This window comes from Pteronotus mesoamericanus, unplaced genomic scaffold (genome assembly GCF_021234165.1).
Source record: "Pteronotus mesoamericanus isolate MK-2021 breed Mesoamerican mustached bat unplaced genomic scaffold, CSHL_Meso_final scaffold_85, whole genome shotgun sequence".
In the NCBI taxonomy this organism is placed as follows: Eukaryota; Metazoa; Chordata; class Mammalia; order Chiroptera; family Mormoopidae; genus Pteronotus; species Pteronotus mesoamericanus.
In genome coordinates, this window is record NW_026555329.1 from 37,295,178 (window position 1) to 37,322,302 (window position 27,125).

Here is a 27,125-nt window from a genome sequence, read left to right on the forward strand (position 1 = left end):
GTTCTGGTGTCAAACTGCTTTATAATTCAACTCTTGGCTTCACTACTAACTGAATCTTTCAGAAGTTTCTTTAACTCAAAATGTTAATAGTTTATAATGCATTTCTTTCTTTATAGACCGTACCCTTTTGTTTTATTCTATTCTAAGTTTCATGGGCTAGAAATGTGTGTTGATGCAAGGACTTTTGGGAATGAGGCCCGGTTCATTAGGCGTTCTTGTACACCCAATGCAGAGGTAAGCTTACAGAAAACTTTTTGGGAGATTGGTTGAGGGTGTGTGGAACCTGAGTATTAACCACAGTAGTTTGGGGTAGCCTAAAAACACCTTTTAACTTTGATGCATTTTATACTTCACCATCTTTCCATTGTGAAAATTTAGGTGATGTTGGCTTTGCAGTCTTAAAAATTAATGCTTCGCACATTGAAGAAACTGTGATGTTCCTTATAAGAGGAACAATTAGACTTCTATTTATCCTAGAAGTTCTCTATAAATGTGGATCAAATACATGTTCTGATTTTATCAAGGTAGATGACAAAAGCTGAAAGATGAAATAGCTTTTATATGTGCTACAATAAAATTGTGTTTTAATGTGGAAAAAAATAAACTTTTAATTTTATAGTTATATAATGTTAAGAATGACGCTTTTGAAGCCAGGCTTACTAGATTCATGTCTTCTTATTGGCTAACTAGATTTATAACCTTGTCTGTTCTTCAGTTTTGTCTGTAAAAAGGAGTTATCATGTAAAATACCTAGAACAGTGTCTGTCATAGAAAAGTATTGGGTTAACTCTATCATTACTGCATTTCATCAAATCAAAGATGCCATCATTTAAAAACTCCCAAATTTGGAGATACTAAAAGGTGAAAATATATGCATTGTAGAGTTGATGAAATATAGTCTTTTCTTTTTAATACTTCATAGTGGGCTGTAGAGTTTGCAGCAAAATTGCATTGACGTATCTTTTTCCCAGTTGATGACTAATTTATAGTTACAAGTCTTGTAAATAATGCCATATTTTCCATGTTGTATTTGTGAATTACTTTGAATAGAATAATTTTCAAAATTGTAGGATGAAATGCTTCTAAGGGTGGAAAATAACCTATAGAAATATAAGATTATTCTTTTAATTAATAGGTGAGGCATGAGATTGAAGATGGAACCATACATCTTTACATTTATTCTATACAAAGTATTCCCAAGGGAACTGAAATTACTATTGCCTTTGATTTTGACTATGGGAACTGGTAAGTTGAAATCTGTGAATCTGTGTTATCTATTTTTTCAAAATAGTTCCTTAATGTCCTCAAAAAATTAGTAGTTGTCCTCTTTTTATAGCTTTTTATTTTTACTTATTATGAGACAAAGTACTTGACAAGATCTAGCGTGTTCAGGGTGGTATGGCTGTAGACCAATTCAAGTACATGAAAACAAGCATTTTGATTATCAGGTTCCATTACAGCAGTGCTGCTTAGGTCTTTTCCAGACTTTTCTTAATTGCTATTGTAATGAAAATGCTAATGGTAATTATGGTTGGTAATCCTAATTCAGCCATACAACACTGACCTGGTTTTGTTTTAGGTGTTTTATTTTTTAAAGATTTTATTTATTTTTAGAGAGAGGAGAAGGGAGGGATAAAGAGAGGGTGAGAAACATTGACGTGAGAAAGAAACATTGGCCTCTTTGTTGCCTCCAATGCATGCCCTGGACAGGAGTTGAACCAGTGACCTTTTGTTTTGCTGGATGATGCCCAACCAACTGAGCCACACCACTCAGGGCAAACTTTCCCTTTTTTATGACTTTGTTTATATAGAATTCAACCCTTTCATTTCCTATCTAAGTATAATTGGTATACAATATTTTATTAGATATATTAGTTTCAGGTATTTCATAAAGTGATTCAAAAGTTTTATACCTTACAACGTGATCACCCCACTAATTCTAGTAATACATCATGCAAACATCACAATATTATTGACTATATTCCTTCACTTTTTTCACCCATCCCTCTACCCTCCTTTCCTTTGGGAATCATCCCTTTGGTGTCTGTTTTTGCTTTGTTTTGTTTTTTTAGATTCCACATGTAAATAAAACCATACTGTGTTTGTCTTTCTCTGACTTCACTTAGTGTAATACCCTCTAGGTCCTTCCACGCTGTCACAAATGGCAAAATTTCATTCTTTTTTTTATCATTTTGTGTGTGTGTATGTATACATTCCACATCTTCTTTATACATTCATCTATTGATGGGTTGTTTCCGTATCTTGGCTATTATAACTTACGTTCTAGTGAACATAGGGATGCATATGTCTTTCCAAATTAGTGTTTTTGTTTTCCTCCAATAGATACTCAGAAGTGTATTTATGGTTGTATGGTAGATCTATTTTTAGTTTTTTGATGAATTTCCATACTGTTTTTCATAGTTGCACCAATTTGCAGCCCCACCAACAGTACAGAAGAGTTCCCCTTTTCTCCCCATTTTCGCAAACACGTTATTTGTTGACTTTTTGATAATAGCCATCCTGACTTGTGTGAGGTGGTATTGATTTGCATTTTCCTTCTGATTAGTGATGTTTAGCCTCTTTTCATATGTCTATTGGCCATCTGTATGTCTTTTTTTGGAGAAATGTCTTCTCATATCCTCTGCCCATTTTTTTATTGGATTGTTTATATTAAAGTGTTCATCCTTTAGTTCTATTTTTGGAGCTTTGATCTGTTCTTTCATTTGGGCCATATTTCTTTGTCTCCTCTCACTTTGGAAATCATTGGAAGGGGAGGAGACTTCAGTATTCGCCAGGGCGGGGCAACTCAGGTTGCTGAGTTGTGACGCTGTCTGTAGGAGAGGGGTCGGAGAGGGAACAGTGCCGCTTGCTTGGCTCTCGGCCAGCTTTCAGTTACTTCCCCTGCTACCCACAAGCAAATTGGGCCCTTCTGATGCTGATCCCTGGTGGGGGGGGGGGGGGGTTTGTGTACATTCTAGGACCCTGTGGTTTCTCCAACAGACTCTCCTGTGAGGCTGGGTGTTTCTCTTGCCTCCTCAACCCCCACAGGTTTTTAACCTCCAGAGGTTTTGAGGCTTTCTTTTCCCGCACTGGAACCCTGGATTGTGCGGTGTATGTTGCTTCCCAGCTGTTCCTCTGGTTTATCCACATGCAAATGTGGGACTGCCCAGAGGTCTCTCTGCCTCCATGTCCCATCTTTGTCCATCCTACCGGTCTGGGTGAATGTTTCTTCTTTAATTCCTTGGTTGTTGGACTTCCATACAGTTCAACTTTCTGGCAGTTCTGGTCATTTTTTGTTTTTAAATTTGTTGTCCTCCTTTTGGTTGGGCGAGGAGGCAATTTATCTACTTATGCCTCCATCTTGGCCGGAAGTGTCCTATTTTCGCTTTTGTTTTACTTGTTCAAGGGGACATATCCAAAAAGGAAACACACTGACTGATGTCAGATAGTTTAGGAGTTGTATGATTTTAGGCCTTACATTTAAGTCTTCAATCTATTTTGAGTTTATTTTTGTGTATGCTGCAAGAGAGTGGTCCAGTTTCATTTTTTATATATATTTGTCTAGTTTTCCCAACACTACTTGTTGAGGGAGCTTTCATTTCTCTCATTTTGTATTCTTGTCTCCTTTGTCCCTAAATAGGACTAATATTTTTTATACTTTTTAATTATATGTAAATTATAATCTGTATGATTTTGCATTCATCTTTTCTCATTAATCTTGTGAGATTCGGTTCTATTGTTATGTGCAGCTCTAATTCATTTTTCACTGTTGATGGTATTTACCTATTCTACTATTGCTGGACCTTTAGATTAACAAAGAATGCTCCTATCGCTTTATCCACATATCTCCATGTATACATGTTCTGTCCATAGTGGGATCCTAGGGGTAGAATTGCTGGGTTGTAGAATGTACACAGCCTTAGTTTATATTAAACATAGGTGAAGACCAGTTTATATTCCCAGTTTTATTTCCTTGCTTCACTTTACTGTAATACTTTAAAAATTGATATAATCCATGTGAAATGGCATTTTATATTTTAAATTACATTATCTTTGATTATGAAGCCAAGGATCTTCTAATATATTTATTTGTGATTTTGGTTTTTCTGTCTTCTGAATTGCCTAATCATCTGTTCATTTTTTCTGTTGGGTAGTTTTTTCTTACTGACGTTTATGGGGGGCAGGCATTCTAAGCATTTCAGTTCACTTCCACCTGTTCTCTATTTTATTTTTTAAATTTTGTGCGATACCCTATTGAAATGCGGACGTTTTTAATGTTCACTTTGGTTTCCATCAGTGAAAATCCTTCAGTATGCATCTCTAGTTAATTGTTAAGTCATATTTATCACAGATACTGTTTTCTTTTTGGCCTTTTTTCCTCAAGACAGTGGAAAATTTAACAGAATGGCTCTGTGCTTATTGCTTTCAGAGACTGTATTACATAGTGGTTAATAAAAGCTTTTTATAATCTAACTCTCTGGTTTCTAGTCCTAGCTTGGTCATTTATTAGCTATGTAACCTTGTACCAGTTTCTTCATCTCTCTTTGCCTCAGTACCTCACATATACCATGAGAATAATACCTAAAGGGGTTTTTTGAAGATTTGTTAACACATTTAAAACAGTTCTTCACACAGAATAAGTGCTTAATACACATTTGCTGTTGCCATCATTATTTGCAGTTCTGTTATCCTGAAATCAAAGAAGACACCTAGAAGGAGTTTCAAAGTAGTTCCTATTAACACCTAGTTTGGGGAGGTGGGAGGTAGACCATTAATGTTTGAATTCTGTCCAATTCATAGAATTAGGCATTTAGGCATTCTGACCTGTACCTTTCTACCAGTGTTGAATGTGAATGAGCAAGAGTATTAGAAACTTGGAAAAGTAAATTATTTTTATTGTGCACAAACATTAAGCTACTTAAAATATGCAAAGTGGGAGACTTCTTTTACTGTTTAATGTGGGTTTGGGCATTTAGTCTGTATTTTAGATATGAACTAAATCTTGGTTGTAGAGAGAGAGAGTTCAGAGCATTAAGAAGTATTGGAAGATGTGAAGTGTGGGCCCTGGACTCCTATAGACTTGAATCTGAATGCCATCCCTGCCACTTACTTATTAACTAAGAGACTGTCCCTCTGAGTCTAATCTCATCAGTAAAATGAGAGTAATTACTTATCATCACTGTGAGGATGAAAGACAACAGTTATTTTTCAAGCTTCCATTTGAAAGCGGGAACACCCTTTTAAAGGGGGGGAAAAGGAAGCATTACCTGAAATTTTTTCAGGGTAGCTTTTTAAAGGAACTTGGTTATTGAAATAATTTGTAAAGTATTAGAGAAACTAGTTAAGGTTTGGTATTTATTATACCTAGCATTTTTTAATTTAGGTTAAATTTAGGGTCAGTATTTTGTTATTTGTACAAGTATATATAGTTTATAACATTCTGGGGCCACTGAAGTAAGTATGGTTTTTACCTTAATGTGAACCACAGTATCGTTTTCCTTAAAAAGGTTCCATTTTAATTTATTGGAGTTTTTTTCTGTAAACCATTACTAGTTGTCCTTATGATTATGATTGAAGGCCCAGAAATGAACTTCTATTACATTGTTTAAATAAGAAAATAAAATTTTTTTGTGATAGTTATACCAGAAATGCAAATTTAGTGAAAAGGACTGTTTATAATTAGCAATAGTATACAATTTTGTGTACTTTCAGCTTAAAATGGACTAGAAAACTTTACAGTTTCCTTTTTTATGTCTAAAATAAATATTTAACTGGTTCTCTTTCTAGTAAGTACAAGGTGGATTGCGCATGCCTCAAAGAAAATCCAGAGTGCCCCGTTCTAAAACGTAGTTCTGAGTCCACGGAAAACATCAACAGTGGTTATGAGACCAGAAGGAAAAAAGGAAAAAAAGAAAAAGATATTCCAAAAGAAAAGGATACACAAAATCAGAATATTACTTTGGATTGTGAAGGAACAGCACATAAAATGAAGAGCCCAGAAACTAAACAGAGAAAGCTTTCTCCACTGAGACTATCAGTATCAAATAATCAGGTACTGAATTTTGTGTTCTGCTGATTCTTGATGAAAGACATTGACAAAGAAAAATAATTTGTCATATTTTAACCTGTTTTATATAAAATTTTTGAGTCCATTCTGTTATTTAATGAAGGTATTTATAAATGTAAAATAGCAAGTCTGCTTGAATTTGTACAATGTTTGTTAAACTACTAAGAAACTTCACCCAGCAAATTCTTACAGAATTGAATATAACATTTTTCTAAGACTAAGTTTAAAAATTCTTCCAGATTTCACTGTTCTTGTATTCATAGTCAATGTTCTTATTTAACAACTTAAACCATAAAATTTTCCTTCCTTTAATATTTGGGACATACTAAATCAGTGACAGACAAGACTTTTAAGAGAAAATTTTCTTAAAAACACCAGATAATTTTGGGGAAAGGATTTGGCCTATACTTTTGCCCTTCCAGGAAACACGTTGTTGTATGCCCTCTAAACAAATGAAAGGAGGGACCATTTAAATGTAAAAATGTAAGTAATGTTTTAGTCATCTCCATGAATAATTTTCCTGAAGTTTTAAATTAAAAATTTATTGGGCACATGGCATTTGTAGATACTGGGTTTTGTGAAATAATTTATGTTTATGTTTTGGGAAGAATATAAACATAAGGCTATCCTAACATATTTGACCTTGTAGGTCCTATGGATAAGAACATCATTGACTAGAAAATTAAAAAGCAAAATTAATTGATTCCGAAAAACTTCTTGAATTAGGAAACCAGTTTCAAATTTGTGAAATGGATTTAAGTAGGCTTATGATTTTTGTATATTTAATTAGTTGTGGTTGAAAGACCTTTATAATAGGTTAATGGCCTAGTTGAATGTGAAGTAGTAGTTTCCATAAAGAAGTCATTTCATCTTTCAGGAACCAGATTTTATTGATGATATAGAGGAAAAAACTCCCATTAGCAATGAAGTGGAAATGGAATCAGAGGAGCAGATTGCAGAAAGGAAAAGGAAGATGGTAAGTTGGGAAGCTAGTAGCTGCTTCATGCTGTCACTTGGGCTTAGTGACAGCTGCTCTTTAATTGTTGCTGCCTTTAAGAGGGCTTTTACACTGTTCTTTTGTTTGAATTTAGCAAACATTCATATGCCACTGAAGATTTGTTTGGCTTTGCCATTCCCATTCAAGTTATTCCACTAATCTTTTGTATTTTTCCTGTATGTTCATTAGACATTTTAGAATGTATGACATTTAAGAAATTATTTTTTAACATTTATGAAGCTGAAAACTACTAATAAATTTTAATTCCAGAATTACTGTTGCAGAATGTCTTTTATTAGCTAAAATGTATCCTTTCTCTTCATAATTTAATGTAAAACAAAAATGAAATTTTAATAGCACCAAATAAATGTTTTATGCAAAAAAAAATACTTCATTGTTTGGTAGCTACTATTTCTGTATCATACTATCATAAAATAAGGTTTTCATTAAAATAAATTTAATATCTTTGTACTATATTTGCAAATATTTTACCTGTGTAAGAACTAGGACAAGATATTTTCTCTCCCTATGCTAATTTAGCAGTCATTACAATGTTTAGGCCACTTAAGAAAGTATTATCATATAGTTTTCCCTAAGACTTGAAAATGACTACACAACTGATGATCTTAGTATGGATTTTCTGCTGTCCCTTTTATTTTATATGCTCTCTTACTGTTTTAGTGATTTTCATGCTGTATTCCATGGAATTCTCAGGTCGTGTACTTAGGGCTAAGTGGAATTAGGTCATGGTAGGCATATACCTAATGTAAGTGTGTTTTCTATTTTATTGTCTTCACGATCATTTCTGTTGTACTGATTCATTGTTGACGTTCCAAATTGTTAAAGCAATGCAGAACTTTTTATAGCCTCAGAAATTAAGATAGAGATAGGAGAAAATAAAAACAAACACAGGAGAAAATATTGGAGGAGGTTGGTTATTTAAAAAATGTTCTTCCTCTACCCAAAGGAATTATATTGAACTTAACAAGATTCAGTTGCAGCTGAATCACCTATACCTACCCAAATTACCCTTTCTTGACTAGATTTTCACATAGGGTTGTTCATTCTACAATTGACACCGCCTTGTATTTGTATTAATTCTGCAGGAACTTTTATAATACCAAGTTAGGGTAACACTGGTTTCTGTATGAAGTATATGTCTGGTAGGAGGAATCTTTTTTACAAGTGGTTTTAAGGGCTATAACAACTACTTTGAAAAAATAAGAAATTTTAAAAAACCTGGAGGTTTGTTTTGTGTCCATATAATTGTATTCAGATTTCATTCTGTTTGTTGTAAAAGTTGGTATGACTATGGGGCTAATTTTTTTTTTAAAGTATTTATTTTTAGAGGGGGGGGAGGGAGGTAGAAAGAGAGGGAGAGAAACATCAATGTGTGGTTGCCTTTCACAAGCCCCAAGCTGGGGGCCTGGCCCACAACCCGGGCTTGTTCCCTGACCAGGAATTGAACCGGCGAGCTTCTGGTTTGCAGGGTAACACTCAACCCATGGAGCCACACCAGCCAGGGCTATGAGGTTAGTTTTAGAATATATTCTTCTGTCAACGCTGAGAAAAGTAGTGGCACTTAGAACATCCTCATTTTTAGATTCCAGGAGAAAATACACCTTTTTGCTGATGGAACTTTGGATAGACAAAAAGGTTTACTTGGGAATCCATTTTTGGTCCTGATTTTTTGCCTGTTAGGATGCAATGTTAATATAGAAAAATACTTCATTTTTATATCTATTGTAGCATATTTATTTTAATACTGTATCTCAGTTACCTGGCTATGCAGCTGGGAATTTTTCATAGGAATAAACTGTGGAAAACTTGAAAAAGAGTAAATGCTTAGAATTTGTCTGGTATTTTAAAGGGAAATGAAATACTTAAAAAATCCTTGGATGCTTGACCTGTAAGCCCTCAAAGTCACTTGCAATGTTGTTATTTCTAATTCCTACGTTTGCTTTGATGTTTCAGTTATAGAATTTTTAGATACACTCAAGTAAAAACGCAAAAGTAATGCACCCTGGTTCTTAAGCAATTGATACAGTTGTTTTGCTCTGCCAAAATACTAGTATTTGTGAGGGCCAAAATGTTTAAAACAGTAATCAGCATATTTATTTTTCTAGTGTTTGACTTTTTTTGGTTAGGTTAACATCAGTGTTTAGAAAGATAAGGTCAACTCATCAGAAACTTAGGTCAAGCTGATTTAAATTTTCTCCTGTGACAGAACCCTTGATCTTTGTGGCATATAAGTAGTACTAGTTCTCATATATGTACGAGATTGATATATAAAAGGAATCAGTCATATTCTCCTTACAGATAAATACCACAGTGTCCAAATTCAAATACACTAAATAAAGCCCATCATTTTGTAGTATAGCTTGAACCATATGAAATTGATTTGACCATTTTTACCTTCACAAATGGCAGTTTCATATACAACCTAATATTTAGCATTTTGCTCAGCCTCCAAAAATTGTGCCACGATTTATGTATGTTGATTGCTGGATTGATCCTTTTGGTGAGAAAGGAAGGTAATGATTATCTCTGCCTTCAGGAACATTTACAAAAACAATTGTAATGCAACAAGAAGTATGGTAAAGGAGATAGAAAAGGGATGGCATATAGCTGGGTGGATCAGAGACCATTTCATAAACTAGGTAGTATTCATGATAGACCTTATGAGTACAGTTTAAAGTGCAGATTAGCTTATAGCTAAATTGTATGGAATTGAACAGACGGTTGTAATTCTCTAGGGGAAGTAGCCTGGAGGTAGTTAAAAATGTGATAAACCATATTTGGCTGAGATTGTAGGCTGGTATTTGAGGGGGAAGGGGAAGGGTATAGAAAGATAAGGTTGGTTGGTTGATTTCAGGAAAGAATATTTATTCAGATTTTACTATGTCGTCAGGGTAGAAAACTATACTTCTATTAACATTTTCCCCCTTCCTAACATTGTATTGTCTCTTTTTCCCCCCCTTAAAATGCTTACCTGCTTTTAAAAGCGAACTTGTGGCTAAATGGTATGCAACCAAATACATGGTTATGGACATTTCCCTTTAGCTAATGAGAAATAACTTCTTAGGCAGTGGTTTGGAATTGGCTTAGGAGATTCTTATGATTAACCTAAGTTATTGCATTTGAAACTAAGCTGTTTATACTCACTGGAGTCCAAAACCAAGGCAGTACTGAGTAGACTCCCCCAGGTATATGGTTGGTGAGGTGGTCATCATCTTATTAGAGGTAGAGAGAGCATGCAGAAGGGGATTAGATACTGGGAAGCTCACCTTATTTTGTTGAATTAACAAGTGATAAAAGATAAAACCCTTAAAAGATTTAAGTTAAAAAGGCGGCTTGTTCCTTCCCCCAATTTAAAATTCATGAAAAGAACCTTTTTTAAAGTATCTTTAATCTTTAAATATGTTCACTATATTAAATTTTCAAAATAATTTTCCATAACCTTATGGAAAGACTATCTTGGGAATAGTGTCTTGATTAATATTTGATGGACTATTATAGATGGCCTAAATTGGTGTTCATGGAAAGTGATTTAGGAGGATAGAAATTGCAGAAACAGCAAAAGGGATATGAAAGGATAGTCACCACCTAGGTATGAGATTCTTGAACTTGTCAAGCAGCTAGGGTAATCGAGAATTACTTGTGTATCACTAGAATATAAATTATGTAAAGGCAGTATTTTGTAGTTTTTTCATTGTCATAAACCCAGTTCCTGGGGCAAGTGGGTGATCAGTAAATGAACTTACTAAACATTTTATGGCAGGCATTTGAGGCAAGATACAGGCTGTGAGTGTGAACAGAATGAAGCTTCCTTATAGCTCAGGTTATGCCCTGGACGCCTTGCCAGGATGCAGCATTCCTCATTATTTTGTCAGCCCTCGTCCTTCACGTTAAAAATATTCCACAGAACTCAAATTTATGATGTTTTGTGAAAGAGCTCTGTGGCCAGTTTAGTAAAGAGCATACCATGTCCTCAGCTTGGAGAGTCCCAGTGTACATGGTGTATTTAAAAACTAAAGAAATTGTTAGCATTTCCTGAACTTGTACACCCTCGCAACTTTTTTTTTGTGGCAAGACCTTTTTCTTTTAAAAGGTCTTATTTTTAGAGAGAAGTGAAGGAAGGGAGAAAGAGGCGTGAGACAGTGATGTGAGAGAAACATCCATCTGTTGCCTTTTGCGTGCATCCGGAACCCAGACCAAGTCTGCAGTCCAGGCATGTACCCTGACCAGAAATCAAATCAGGGACCTTTCGTTTGTGGGTTGACGTCCAACCAGCTGAGCGACACTGGTCAGGGCTGTGGTGACACTTTACAGATTTTTATTACATGGAACACACAGTCTGAGAAAATATTATACAGATTCCATGCTGTTACTAATACTTGTATGAAGTGATTTAAGAAGATTGAAATTTTAATAGTAAAATTAGAATGTTAGAAAAGTTATCTGATGACATTGTATTATCCATCTCACTTTACAGCATGATTAAGTTGATGCTGATTAATAATTTTAATTTTCTAAGGTCCTTTTTTTCTCTCGTCATAGTTTAGGAATTGTATTTCTAAAGATGAATCATTAATGACATTGTAGTATTGAATAGCAAAAGAGAACTTTACATTCTGTTCAAACAAAATGAAGATTTAGCTTTAGCTGCCTTGTAATAAAGATTACCAAAATCTTGTTTACTTAGAAGTCATATGCCTTCAAATAAGTGACACATGCCTTATATAATGTATACACAATTCTTAACAAAATTTTGTGTTTCCTACAAGCTGAGCACCATCTTTGGTATTAGGTGAACAAAGAAGGCAAAGGTCTCTGTTCTGGAGAAGATTTCAGGGAGGATGGGGTGTAGGGAATAATGTATGAAACATAGGAAGTATGAAAAAGAAATAGGAAAAAGTGCAACGATAAACTTAAATCATCATGTGGTAAAGAAATATAGATACCACCATGAACTATACTTACTCTTTTGGAATGATTTTATTGGTAACCAGTCTTATCTGTTTTCTAAAATATGTTAATCTCTAATTCCTGTTCAAAAGGGTGAGGAAAGTTACTTGAGGAAGGAATCTTTAACTTCCCTATTTCAAGTCTATAGAGTAGGATAACATGGAAAGTTGGCCCTGCCCTTTCCCTTTATTATTTTTTTAAAGTTTTTATTTACTTATTTTTAGAGAGAGGGGAAGAGGGAGAGAAACATAGATGTGCGAGAGAGACATCAATTGGCTGCCTCTTGTGTGCCCCCTACTGGGGACCTGGCCACAACCCAGGCCTGTGCCCTGATGACTGGGACTCAAACCTGCAACGTTTTGTTTCACAGGCCGGCCAGCGCTCCAATCCACTGAGCCACACCAGCCAGGGCTCCCTTTAATTTAAAAGACAAGTATTTTGTTGTTATTGCTGTTTTTAAGAAAAGCCCCTTCCTACCCAGTAGTAAGGTAAAAAATTAAAGCACAACTCTGTAGATATCTTTGTTTTCATTCTCAATTCTTATTTGCTACTACTAGCAAATTTCTTGTGAAAGCTACTGTGTATGGAGCATCACAGTGTGTAAGCTTACACAACTGAGTTTCAAATTACCAGATCTCTCTTTTGGGATGAATTATAACTTACAGAGTGAGGTGTGTTTTTTCAGTTGCAGTATTAGAAAATGTTCTGTATTATGTAATCTTTAAACTGGACATTAGGTTTCTCACATTTGTTGAATAGGAGGCTTAGATGATCTCCATAGTTTTCCAAGTATAAAATTGTATTAAGTTAAATCTGTACTCCAGTGTGTTTATACATTGAAGCAGAGTTGAAATAAAAATTGTTAAAATTTTTCTCTAGTGATAAAATCCTATTAAAGGACTAAGCAGATTTTTTTTTTTGCTTATAGGAAATTATATATATGCTTTTGTTATAACTACAAATTATGTCATAAAAATAATCTCTTAAGTAGAGCTCAATAGAGTCCTTCATGTTTTACTTAGAACCCAACACTACAGCATTAACAATTTCAAGAAATAATGGAGTATTCCTGAAAGTCAACCCTTTCTGATTATAATTCTGTCAGGATCTATTCATTGTCCAGCTCACAGTAAATGAAATGATTTTGCGGTGTGGACAAACATTGGCTTGAAATGAGTCATGGTTACAGAAATACAGGTCTTAGTAGTAGCCTTTTGTGACAAATATGACATAAACTGTATCAAGCACAGGTGTAGGGTCTATGGACAGTCTGCTGGGTTTAATTAGGACTTCAAATTTCTTTAATCCCCTAAGCAGTCAGCTGTAATTACATCGTTATACACAAAATTGTTATTTTTCAGTTAGATCTATCGCATGGGTGGTAAATTTTCACTCATTAAATAGACACTGCATACCTGGTTATGCATCAAAAGAATGCAGTAGATGGAGTGGTGAATATAAAAGCTAACTGACATGAACCTTAAGGAATTTAAAATAAAAGTAGGTTAAGTGCACTGATTTTTCTCGTGTAGAAAATCAGACATCATATATTTTCCAACATTTGTTTTAAGGTGAAACTGGGCTAAAGCTGTTAGGGTATCTGTTTAGTGCTTTCAGTTTACAGTTGTAAATGAGAAACAGTTATGCTTTATTTTGTTTTATGGAGAGTGTCAGTGGCTGTTAATTGGAAAGAGTAAATCAGGAGCCAGGAAACTTGGATAATAATTATGGCACTGCCTTTGAGTGAGTCACTTAATACACATGGGCTTAGATTTCTTAAGCAGCATAGGACTATATTATTTTTTTAAGATCCTGACCCAGCTCGAAAAGATTATGACTCATCTCTAAATAAAGGATTTTGCTTTGAGTATGAGTTAATTGTATTATTTATAAGGGAGTTGTTTTTAATTGAATGAGTTTTGTATTTATATCAAATAATTTATCTCCAATCCTCACATTCACCATCCAAAACAAGTGAATATTGGACTACATTTTGGCAGAAATTTATATTCATCATAGAAAATCCTGGATAATCATGATATAGAACATATCTTCATTGGGTGCCTGGCTCATGTGTAATTATTTTTTAACACATGGAATGATCCTTGCTAAGGCAAATTGAAGTTTGTTTCTTCCTGAGGAATGTACTTTTCCCAGATGTATTTTCAAAGTTTTTAAAGAGATAAACACAGTAATAATAATTACCTTTTCCTCCCCCCACCCACCCCCACTGAACAGGTGAAGCAATTATGAAAATTACATTTCTCAGTTATTCCAGATTTCTAAATTCAGGGTTTTAGAAAAGCTCTGATTTCTATAGAGACAGGGATTTTTATAGAGAGCCATAAAATAAAAGGGGGTTGAGTAAAATGATTTTAAAATACCAGGGAGGAATTTTCTAAGGAAAAAAAAAATCAGCGTAAAATCTCCACTTCTAGTAAAAAGACTTTTTTTTTTTTAAACCCGTGCTATATAAGATGAAGGTATGCATGTATGAACAAGTAATCTTACCTTTTTTGACCTGTTTCCTTACCTGTAAAATAAAGAGGGTGCAGGTAACACATTTTGTGAGTGACACGTTTGCAGGTATGGCAGTTAAACTATCTAGAAACTTATAGGTAATATCAGAGGAGTTTTGTGGACATACTAATTTGTTTCCTTACTGAATGTTATAACAAAGAAAAAGTACACAGAAAAGAGTAAGTAGTATATTGTTCCGTGAGTTTGATGCTTAACTACCTGCTTATAATTACTGAAATTAAAGCTCCAATGTGGAAAAGACCATGCAGCCAGACCCTGAGTTTCTGATCTTTCTCCCTCACATCAGTGGCAATAGAGGAGGAAACATAAGGAATCTGAGCCTCACGATCTGTTTCTTTGATGTGGAGAACTGGACAGTTGACGGACGTGCTTCTTGGTTCCGGCTGAAAGCTGAAGCATTTGTCAGACCCAGTGGCCAAGTCTCTGGGTCTTGGCTTTACTATTTTTTCTCCAAAGAGAACTGATGCTCAAAGAACTCTTCATGTTTCTCAGTCCCTGTCTTGAAGTGTCAGTGTAAGACAGAGGGAGCAGAATGTAAAGGAATGCTTTACCAGAACTATAATGGAGGGCAGTAGGGCCGAAGTAGTATGTATAGAATGTCTACTATTTTCCAAGTACTGTTGAAAAACTTAACAGCTATTTTGTATTTGAAATCAGTAACAATTTCATGAAGTGTAAGTATTATTCCTGACATTTTATAAGAGGCTGAAAAGGTTAACTAAGGTTGTTCTGTTGCCTAGGGTCATGGAGGTAGTGACTGGTACAAGTCATAATTTGAACCTGGGACTTTACCCCACAATATCCTGCTACCACATGTCAATAATATATCTACTTCAGAAGTTTATAGGAATTTAACCTTTTTAACATAGGAACTTATTTAAATCTTAATAATACAAAAGTCTGCCTTTTGTGTTACTGAGAATAACTACTTTCAGTTTGGTAAAGCAATGTAGGATTTATTTTTTGAGGCTTTTTGTTTTGTTTTGCTTTATCCATAATCATCCAGGTGTTTCTCTCATGAAATACATGTTTAACATCAGAGCTTAGCTCTGAGGTGTTTGGGAATCTGAAATACCTCAAATGAATATAAATGTGTTCACCCTACCATCAATAGAAATGTTTTGCTAACAATATCATAAAAATTATTTTCTAAATTTGCCATAAACATCATTTGGATTTTGAATTTTACTTCAAAGCAATATTTATGTCACTTAAAATTTAAATTTCATAGACAAGAGAAGAAAGGAAAATGGAAGCAATCCTGCAAGCTTTTGCCAGATTGGAAAAAAGAGAAAAAAGAAGAGAACAAGCTTTGGAAAGGATCAGCACAGCCAAAACTGAAGTTAAAACAGAATGTAAAGATGCTCAGATTGTTAGTGATGCTGAAGTTATTCAGGTATTATTATTCAGGTCTAGTTATATTTTCACCTTTAAACACCAATAAAACTTCCACACCCAATTTAATTACATTTATAAAGAATTTTTAATGTCTGATATTATTAGCCTTTTAAAAAATTTTATTTTGAGAGAGGGAGGGTGGGAGGAAGTGACGAGGGGCGAGAAACATTGATGACATCCATTAGTTGCCTCTTGCACATGCCCCCACTGGGGACTGAATCCACAACCCAGGCATGTGCCCTGATTGGGAATTGAACCTGCGACCTTTCTTTTGCTTTGCAGGACGACCCTAACCATTACAACATAAATTACAGAGCTGATGTTAGCCTTTCAATAGCATTTTTCAAATCCTACGAGAATTTAGACTTGAGATATAAGACTCTACTTGTTTTGTTTTTGAGAGTAAGAAACATTTTTAACTATATCAATTTAGTATATTATAGTTCAGAAAGAAATTTCGGGAAGTTCGCTTCTGAAATAAGATTAGTGCTATTAGATTTCAACTTCTCACTTATGTAAAGATAGTTTTTAAAGTTCCATTCTGTCGTACTTTGAACTAGGAACAAGCAAAAGAAGAAACTGCTAGCAAGCCAACTCCTGCCAAAGTGAATAGAACAAAACAGAGAAAAAGTTTTTCTCGCAGTAGGACTCACATTGGACAGCAGCGTCGGAGACACAGAACTGTCAGCATGTGTTCGGATATCCAGCCAGCTTCTCCTGATATAGAAGTTACTTCACAACAAAATGATATTGAAAATACTGTACTTGCAATAGAGCCAGAAACTGAAACTGCACTTACAGAAATAATTACTGAATCTGAAGTTCCAGCACTTAATAAATGTCCTACAAAGTACCCCAAAACAAAGAAGGTATGACCCTTAATGAACATAAGACCTGTTTCCTAACAACTGTCTTAGGTTAAATATGTAACATCTCATGAGAAACAGAATAAGAGGGATAGTTTTGATACTTCGTAGCTAAGAATGAGAATTGCAAAACTATAAAATCAGTTAATATAAATGTTTGCATTATTGTTATAAAGGCAATGATAATACTGAGTCTGTCAAGACTTGCTTTTACTATGGCAACTCAGGATTTCTGTAAATAATTTTTCCTACCCTATGTACTAAATCTACACTTATCCGAAGTAACTGTTTTTAGATATTCCTTTTTTTGGATCTTTGTATTTTTAATATATTACACATAGACAGATTATAAGAATTAAATGTGAGGAAGCTCTGGATTTCCATAGAATATACTAAGAATGTGAAAATTTATAAGAAGGAATAGTTTTAGATCAATTAATAAATCTTTGAAAGCCTACTGTCAAATTTAATGAAGCAGTTATGGGGAACTAGTCACTGAAAACCAACCTGAGTACACAAATAACAGAACATCCTTATGAAGCTTCTGTTTTTCTCTCATTTTCGAATAGAGTACAGCAGACAGGACGGAGCACAGATCCCAAAGTGGTAATCCGTAGGCAGTTTGGGGGAGGGGGATAGATAATAAATGTATCCTCCTCACACACTTTTGTATCAAAATACTTTTAAAACTTGCCTTTGTTCCTAACATATTCAGTAGTTTGTAGGTACTATGAAACCATGAGCAGTATATTTAATAAACATCTAGGACGGCCCCTGGAATATACTTTAATGGTGGCTCAGAGGGTTAGCTGGAGATAAGACCTAACACAGTTCTGTTTAATTTGAAGTTTGTGCTCTCCTTACTGCATCACAGATCTTCATCAAACAAACCACTACTGCCTTAACAATAAGCAGTTATTTTTGCCCACTTGGGAAGGACACAAAAATAATCGAAACTCTTCTTTGTAATATTGATTAGTGGAAGGAAAAAGTCGTGTTAAAAAAGCAGCTGCTTTCTTGAATACAATTATGACATCATCCCTGCTTGTTAATTATTACCTGACTAAATGATTGTGGTGCTATAAATTTATTTAAATTCCTGGTCAGATGCCCTCAGTCAACAGTGACTGTCAATGCTGACAGCTTTTTTTTTTTTTTTTAAATAATGTACATGCACTGGTCTCATCTGGAGATTCTAATGGTCAGCCAAGTAGAAAAGCACTGCCCCAAATGAGATTTTTCTAACAAAGTAGTGAACATTTTATACCTGCAATAGAAGCAGTAAGAAACCTAAATTTAGTGTTTGTGTTTATGAGATGGTAAAGTGTCTTAGATTTTACTGTTTTACAAAAGTTACCATGTGTTTTGTTCCTACAAAGTATTGTGTAAAAAAAATTTAGGACTAAACAGTGATAACCAAGGATACATAATGTGACATTTGAGTTTGGGGGGGAACATCATATCATATATGAACAATTAAATGTCATGTTAGGTAATATATTAATTTCAGGTGGTGTACTGGAATATTCTATAGGAGAATCTGTGTAATTACATATGTAGTGATTCGAATTTTTCTTTTCTCTAGCACTTGGTCAATGAGTGGTTAAGTGAGAAGAATGAGAAGACAGGAAAACCTTCAGACAGCCTTTCAGAAAGGCCTCTGCGCATAACCACAGATCCTGAAGTATTAGCTACGCAGCTTAATTCTCTACCAGGTCTCACGTACAGCCCCCATGTATACTCTACTCCTAAGCACTATATTAGATTTACTTCACCATTCCTTTCAGAGAAAAGGAGAAGAAAAGAACCTACTGAAAACATTTCTGGCTCATGCAAGAAGGTAAACTTTTTTTGGATATGAAAATCTGATGAGCCAAATGTCAACCTCATTGCTTACTACCATTCCTGGTAGTGAAATGGTTTTGGAATCGGCTCTATAGTCATAGGCTATATAAACAATGACAAACTGATTTCTGTTCATTTATTGCTTAATGTATTTCAGCGATGGTTGAAACAAGCTCTGGAAGAAGAAAACTCAACAATTTTACATAGGTTTAGTTTATCTTGTCAAGAAAGATCCAGAAGTCCTACAGTCAATGGTGAAAATAAAAGTCCACTACTATTAAATGAAAGCTGTTCTCTTCCAGGTATCTTTTTTTTTTTCAGTATTGTTTTAATGTGAAGAACATGGCCAGATGTGTGTGACTTAATATAAACAGGCATATTTTAGTCGTTATGTAAAATACATCATAAGAAATACTTTATTATATATATTTTCTCACTTCTATCCTCCAAGCTTTTGGATGAAGATAGACATGAAAGCCTTAATTTGCAGTACCATGTATGATGGGGCTAATGGCTAAATTTTTGGACCGTGTTTGACTTTTGGGGTGGCTGCTTTTCAAACAGATTTAAAAAGGACTCTTACAAATCATTGAAATTAACATCGTACTTCTAAGAATTCTTAGAGACCCCTAGGCCTGTAAGCGTTCTGGAAAGATAATGCATGCTAATAAGGAAATGAACTTATTCACTAAGTTGGGAGGTGGGAAGAGATTGCTTCATATTAGTAATAAATTAAAAAACCCTGAACTTGTTTGGGGATGAAAGTTGTCATCATTACTATTGTTGAAGTTTTGATCTTTGTAGCAAATACCAGCAGTGTTTTTTCTTATCAATTCTTTCACCCAACAGATTTAACTACACCACTGAAAAAACGAAGACTTTATCAGTTGCTAGATTCTGCTTACTCAGAAACCTCCACCCCTACTCCTTCACCTTACGCTACACCAACTCACATAGATATTACTCCTACAGACCCATCATTTGCCACTCCTCCACGAATAAAATCAGATGATGAAACTTGTAGAAATGGTTATAAACCCATCTATTCGCCAGTTACCCCAGTAACTCCTGGCACACCAGGAAATACCATGCACTTTGAGGTGAGAAATTTAAATGGAAAAAAAAATTTAACTCATGTATTTTCCCCCTTTAACAACTGGTTTACTAAGATTAGAAAGTTTTTAAGAAACAAAGAGAAAATTTAGAACATTTATGTAATTTTGAACTTTTTAATTTTTACTAAAATGAGCTTCACTTTCATCTTACTGATACTCAGAGGTCAGACTAAGTGACTGTGTATCAAATTGACTTTAAAGCAAATGATTTTATTGGAAATGGAAATAAAATAGAAAGTTTAAAACCAAAGTTTGCATACATTTTAAGTTTTCATTTCTATAAATACCAAGGAATTAGTTATATATTTTAATTTTCAATTGTAATTATTTCTTTTTATTTAGAATATTTCTTCCCCAGAAAGTTCTCCTGAAATTAAGAGACGCACTTACAGTCAAGAGGTAAGTATTCAAGAGGGTTATTTAAGTTGGTGACTTTTCCCTAATACCGTTATTTTGCTTTAATAATCATTAAATATCAGTCTCAAGATGTCATAAATTTTTTTTTTTTTTAATTCTGTTAACAGGGATATGACAGATCTTCTACCATGTTAACATTGGGGCCTTTTAGAAATTCTAATTTAACTGAACTGGGTCTGCAAGAAATAAAGACTATTGGTTATACCAGCCCTAGGAGTAGGACTGAAGTCACCAGGCAGTGCCCTGGAGAAAAGGAATCTGTCTCAGACCTTCAACTGGGACTTGAAGCAGTCGAGCAAACTGCCTTACATAAAAGCATGGAAACACCTACACATGACAGGACTGATTCTAACAGCCAACTGGAATCTACTCACTCTGGACGGGGCACGATATATTCTTCCTGGGTAAAGAGTCCTGACAGAACAGGCGTTAACTTCTCAATAAACTCTAACTTGAGGGACCTGACACCCTCACATCAGTTGGAGGTTGGAGGAGGCTTCCGAATAAGTGAGTCAAAGTGCCTGATGCAGGATGATACTAGAGGCATGTTTATGGAAACACCTGTGTTTTGTACTTCAGAAGATGGGCTTGTATCTGGTTTCGGACGGACTGTTAATGACAATTTGATCGACGGAAGTTGCACACCCCAGAATCCACCACAAAAGAAAAAGGTTACAAATTTAAAGATTTATAGTCCTTTTAATAGTGTGTTTTTCATACTCCTCCTGAGGGTAATAACTAGCTATTGTATATTTATGTAAGGCATTCATATAGTTATTCAGGTTGAATTTTTGATGTGTACATTTTTAAACCTTTTGTAAATGTCCAGTTAATTAGAAAATTTCTACGGAGAAGTAAAACACTCTAGTCATATGGAAAATTTCTTATAATGAGCATGGTTTCAGAGATCGAAATCCTGAGATGATTATTTTAAAAAAAAGAGTAACTTCTGAATTGATAGCCACTTCCCTACCAAATAAACAAAGTTGTATGATATTTGTGTTACTACCTTTATTTTATATAGAACAGGTACCCTTGCATAGAAAAAAACTGCCTTTTTCCTCAGTATTACTTGTATTTTGAATAAGTATTAAATAATTCCCTGATTAACCACCATATTCATTTGGCATATGTAGCAAGACAATTAGCATGCCTTATTTCAGAGGAATGGGAGAAACTACACTTATTTTATTTGTTAATAGGCTTATTGCGTTATAAGTCAAAGAATTTTAGTGATGTGTGCTTTTAATTTTTATAACAGAGTCCAGTTGGCAACTTTGTGGGAAGCAATGTAGTATAGTGGAAAGAGCACGGGCTTTCAAGTAAGACCTAGGTTCGAATCCCGGCTCCAACACTCACCAGCTGTGTGACCTTGAGTGAGTGAGTTACTCAATTTCCTCATCTGTAAAATGGGGATGATAATTTACCTATTTCATAGGGTTGTTGTGAGGATTAAATGAGATAATGTATGTAAATCATTAAATATAATGCCTGGCATATAGTAGGCATTTGATAATATTATTGTTATTATTTGTTCAGAATCAAATTATTTTACATAATTTTCCTAATATAAATGTAGTAATTCTCTTTATAAAAAAAGACTAGATTGACTCTGACATATAAAACAAGAATAAAAGATTTGCTTTTCCTTGTCTTTCTTAAGGTTTCTCTATTAGAATACCGTAAAAGACAACGTGAAGCTAGGAAAAGTGGCTCTAAGACAGAACACTTTCCATTGGTTAGTGTATCACCTCATGCAAGTGGAAACTTGAGCAACAATGGTGATGGGTGTGCCAACAGGAGTGAAAATGGGGAGCAGGTAGAATGCACTGCTGGCCTACCTTTACCAACACCAGCTACAGTTTATAATGCTTCTTCGGAAGAAACCAGCAATAATTGTCTTGTTAAGGAAGTTTCTGCCACTGAGAAGAACGAACCAGAAGTTCAGTGGTAAGCCTGTTTCAAAACCTAATTTGTAACTTGAGAACTACAAGTAGTATACCTTATAATTAAAAGTCTTCATTATGTAAAGATCTGAAGTATGCTATTCTGAAAAGAACAAGGTTTTGTTAGTTCTCATAAAGCTAAGCAAATAGAGGTTTACACACAATTTTCAAAGATCCTCTTCCAGTTATGCATTTGCCTGTGTTAAAAGGTCCACTGTGTTTACTCCTTGGTAGTTTTCACATTTTTCACATAAATATTCCTCCTCAAAGAACCTTTATCATAGTCAATATCTTGCAATTTCTTTACCAGTTACTGTGAAAGAACCATATATAGTGTTTCTTCAGTAGAAGCAGGTGGATGTAGGATGGGTCTTGGCAAAGGGCAGGAGACCATATCCACTTTGCTCCTTGGTCCCTTACCACTGAGAGCTTCCTGCTAAGCTTACAATACAAACACAAAGTAATTAGTACAGTATATTTGGTAACCTGAAGTGACATTCTGAATGTTAATACACGACCCTCCAACTCCCCCATCCTTTTCACCAAGAAATTGCTTAAGACAAAGGAATGGAATCTAATTGAGTATCTCAAATAAATGACAATAAAATCTCAGGTTTGAAAGTTGTTAAGGGGTGGGGGATGCTGTTTTCAAAGCTGAACACCACAGTGTTTTCCCAAAAGAGCAAAAGTCTTGCTCTGAGAGGACATGTTTTGACCATCAAGGGAAAAGGATAATCTAGCCAGCAGTAGCTTCTTTGAATTAATGATATGATTTTGTTTGAAAGGACTGCCTCAACTTCAGTGGAGCAGGTGAGAGAAAGGAGTTACCAGAGAGCTTTACTTCTCAGTGATCACCGTAAAGATAAAGATAGTGGTAAGTAAGCTTGTTCCGTTGCCAAAAAGTGGAGTCAGCTGGTCACTTTGCACCCTCGTTCTTTGCAATTCTAATGTTTTCTCTGGGTCTGCTTCTGCTTCATCTCTAGGGGGAGAATCACCATGTGTCCCATGCTCACCGAGTCATGTTCTGTCTTCACCTTCATCTCATTCAAATCACATTCCCCAGTTGCAACCCAAGGGCCCTGTCCCTTCTTTCAGTGAACTTGTGGAAGGTCAGTAAGCAGATGACCTAACAGGGTTATGGTTTTAAATACCTTTTTAAATCAGAAAGGAGAGGGTCTTTATAAAAAGTTGGTTTGAATAGTAGAATGAACAGTGCTTCATAGTGTTAGTAAAAGGCTATTTATTTGTTTAATGGAATTTTGCACTTATATACTTTCTTCTGCTTTACAGATCCTGATCCTGAAAATCTAGAACCCATGACTTCAAATGAATGTCCATCCCCAGATATTTCTCAAAATACTTGTAAAAGCCCTTCAAAAATGAGCAAGGTAATAACATTGACCTTTGAACATGGCCATTCAGAAAAGCAGGTGGTAGTATGCACACAGATTTTTCTGCTGTGTCAAATATCAGTTTATGATTTCTAGACACTTCCCTGTTAAAATTTGACTCAATTTGCTAATGCTCTAAATGCACTTCAATAGCTTATATTTTCTCCAGGAACACTACCCCTATTCTCTTGCTTTTTAGGAAATTCATAGTCTTCTTTTAATGAAATTCTCTAAAAATGAAAGGTCAGATGACATTCATTTAAAAGAAATGCTTTCTCCATCGTGGATCATGAAGATGTGATAATCCAACGTGGCAGTAGCTTTAGAAACTAAAGATGAGGAATCTGAGATTGATTTCCTTTTTCTTTGTCCTTAAAGAACATCATATGTTTACGTAATCTTGTATTAGGATTATTTATATTTGAGCATTATTTATATAATTTTATATTTGTGAAAGATGTTAACAATGAGAGTGGTTTTAGGGGAGCAATTTTATTTACCATAACCAATTTATCATTAGGTTGAGTGTAGAAATTTCAATCAAGGAATTAAAACTGGGTGTTTAGGGCTATTAAAGTTATTTCACAGTAAGGCCCCCAAACAGGTGTTAATTTGCTTAGGGGGAAAAAAGCAGATTAAATTTAAAGATCATCATTTCCTTAACTTGTCTTCAAAAGAAATTAAACCAGGCAAATTAAGTTTGAAGCTTCTGTATTACTATAACTTTGTGAATTACCTAAATACCCCAATCCTCTGTAATTAACAAACCTCAATATAAACTGTTTCTTAAATTTATATAAATAGTTTGTATGATTTGTTTTTCTTTTCATAGCCTGGTTCACCGGGACCTGTAATTTCTGTACAACCACACGGGAAAATACTCACAAAATCAGATTCCCAGTGGGAGGCAACAGGTATTGTGGCAGAAGCCGAGAGTGGTGTTCACCTGAAAACAGAACTCCAACAAAAACAGCTATTAAATAATACTCAAGCACTTTCAAAGAATCATCCTCCTCAGCCACTGGCTCGTAATTCCTCTGAGCAGCTTTCACAAAAGCTGCCCTCTGCACCAGTGAAGTTGCACTGTCCTCCATCACCTCACGTAGAAAATCCTCCCAAGTCATCGACGCCTCATACGCCTGTCCAGCACGGTTACCTTTCACCAAAGCCTCCATCACAGCAGTTAGGATCTCCCTATCGGCCTCACCATTCACAGTCACCTCAAGTTGGAACACCTCAGCGAGAGCCTCAGAGGAACTTTTATCCAGCAGCACAGAACCTTCAAGCCAACACTCAGCAGGCAACTTCCGGAGCATTATTTACACAGACACCCTCAGGACAATCTTCAGCAACATACAGTCAATTTAACCAACAAAGTCTGAACAACACAGCACCACCCCCTCCACCCCCTCCGCCTCCTTCTTCTTCCTATTATCAAAACCAGCAGCCCTCTGCAAACTTTCAGAATTATAATCAGCTTAAAGGTAGTCTTTCACAACAAACTGTGTTTACATCAGGACCAAATCAAGCACTTCCTGGCACCGCAAGCCAGCAAACAGTTCCAGGACACCACGTCACTCCAGGGCATTTTTTGCCTTCTCAGAACCCTACTATTCACCATCCAACTTCCGCCACTGTCGTCCCACCCCCTCCTCCGCCTCCACCTGCTCCTGGACCACACCTTGTACAACAGCCGAGTTCCCATCAGCAACACTCTGTAGCACATGTAGTAGGGCCTGTTCATGCTGTCACTCCTGGGTCACATATTCATGCTCAAACTGCTGGGCACCATTTGCCACCACCCCCTCCACCTCCTGGTCCTGCCCCTCATCACCATCCACCACCCCATCCTTCCACAGGACTCCAAGGTCTACAAGCACAACACCAGCATGTTGTAAATTCAGCACCACCCCCACCACCACCACCTCCACCTTCCAGTGTTTTGGCTTCTGGGCATCATACCACATCAGCTCCAGCCTTACACCATCCACCTCATCAAGGACCTCCACTTTTTCCTTCAAGTGCTCATCCAGCTGTACCACCGTATCCCTCACAGGCTACACATCACACCACTTTGGGACCGGGAGCCCAACACCAGCCTTCTGGAACAGGGCCACATTGTCCATTACCAGTCGCAGGTCCTCATCTCCAGCCCCAAGGACCAAACAGTATTCCAACACCTGCTTCAGGGTTCTGTCCTCATCCTGGCTCTGTGGCTCTGCCACACGGGGTTCAAGGACCTCAGCAGGCATCTCCAGTGCCTGGACAGATTCCAGTTCACAGAGCACAGGTGCCACCAACATTTCAGAACAATTACCATGGTTCAGGGTGGCATTAGAATGGACTCCCAAAAACATTTTTTAAAAATGTTCCTGTAAGATAAACTGTATATTTCATATGTACCTGTTAAGGTACTTTTTAAAGCTTGTACATGAAACTTTGTATTAAAACAAACAAAAAACAAACACCAGTGCTCTTTCATTGTATCTTTCCCATTTTTTGCTTTTTAAAATTCCTTTAAAATGTGCTATTAAGCCAGTATTAGGTATCTTTATTTTGTAAGCGAACATTCCAGCTGTTTTTCTGGCAGAATTGATGCTACATGATCTTTAAATTTTATTGTTGCAGTTAACTTCATTTAGTGAATGTTTTCTATATTATTTTATACATATGCATTAAGTACAGAGCTAAGCGATGGCACTATGAGGATTTTCATTTTTTCCTTCAGCAGTTCTGTGAGTGCATCTTAGATATAAAAAATGCAATACAGATTTTTATAGTTTGGTGTGGACATGGCTCTTTTTGTTTTATTGGTTATTTGCAAGCAAAATGTAATTTAATGTATAGATGATTTTTAATGTCTCCTGACAAACTGTAAATACTGCATTTCTTTTGCGTATATAATTGCCTACAGCTTTTCTCATTTGATATATAGCATTGTACATATTACAAGTCTTTGCAAAACTGTGTGACCTTTGTGAAAGTAGTACAGTATATGGCCTTTAATTTCTTTTTTTATTTTAAATATACTGTCACATTGAAGCACTGGTTGGGCATTTTAATTCATGTTAATAAATCACAATTATGTCAGTTTTACCAAATTGTCTTGTACAACTTCTGAGACTGGGGTCTGTTTTAAGCAAGTGCTTTTACAAAAAATTTCTTTTTTTGGATGTAGTTTCTAAGGAGCCTTCCGTTTTCTTTAGCAACTACTACCTCAGTTGGACTGTAGCAAGATCATGAGGCAGCAAGGACTGTTCCTGTAATGTTCCTGCTTGTCATTTCTGCAGGAGCAAGAGCCATAGAACACATGTAAATGCTCTGTATACCTGACCTCATACAAACTGAACCCATACCATTAAAGCATTACACAAGATATACATCACAACGGCTCTTTGACAACATGGAGTACTTGTATGAACACACAGGAACATCTATTTTGTACATTTTAAAACGTGTCCTGTTAGTCAAAATTGTTTAAAACCTTAACATTTACTGTATGACATTTTAAAAAGTAGGACATTTTCAAAAATTTGTTTTGGGTGTACAAAACTAAAGTGAAAAGACATTATTC

At 35.5% G+C, this 27,125-nt stretch overlaps 1 protein-coding gene across 4 annotated transcripts in view; it reads left to right on the top strand.

Annotated features, from left to right (window-relative positions):
* Nucleotides 1-27,121, top strand: part of KMT2E (lysine methyltransferase 2E (inactive)) — an 87,187-nt gene extending 60,066 nt beyond the window's left edge. For all 4 annotated transcript variants that reach the window (XM_054564581.1, XM_054564582.1, XM_054564584.1 and 1 more), the window contains 16 exons: nt 117-234; nt 1,136-1,245; nt 5,788-6,052; nt 6,945-7,043; nt 15,805-15,969; nt 16,532-16,840; nt 18,423-18,677; nt 18,840-18,984; nt 19,532-19,782; nt 20,140-20,196; nt 20,322-20,885; nt 21,878-22,164; nt 22,946-23,034; nt 23,144-23,269; nt 23,451-23,548; nt 24,384-27,121. In XM_054564581.1, coding sequence (XP_054420556.1) covers nt 117-234; nt 1,136-1,245; nt 5,788-6,052; nt 6,945-7,043; nt 15,805-15,969; nt 16,532-16,840; nt 18,423-18,677; nt 18,840-18,984; nt 19,532-19,782; nt 20,140-20,196; nt 20,322-20,885; nt 21,878-22,164; nt 22,946-23,034; nt 23,144-23,269; nt 23,451-23,548; nt 24,384-25,889 — 4,444 coding nt within the window. In that variant the 3' untranslated portion in view covers nt 25,890-27,121. The remainder of the gene's footprint in view (nt 1-116; nt 235-1,135; nt 1,246-5,787; nt 6,053-6,944; nt 7,044-15,804; nt 15,970-16,531; nt 16,841-18,422; nt 18,678-18,839; nt 18,985-19,531; nt 19,783-20,139; nt 20,197-20,321; nt 20,886-21,877; nt 22,165-22,945; nt 23,035-23,143; nt 23,270-23,450; nt 23,549-24,383) is intronic.
* The last annotated feature ends 4 nt before the right edge of the window (nt 27,122-27,125 follow it).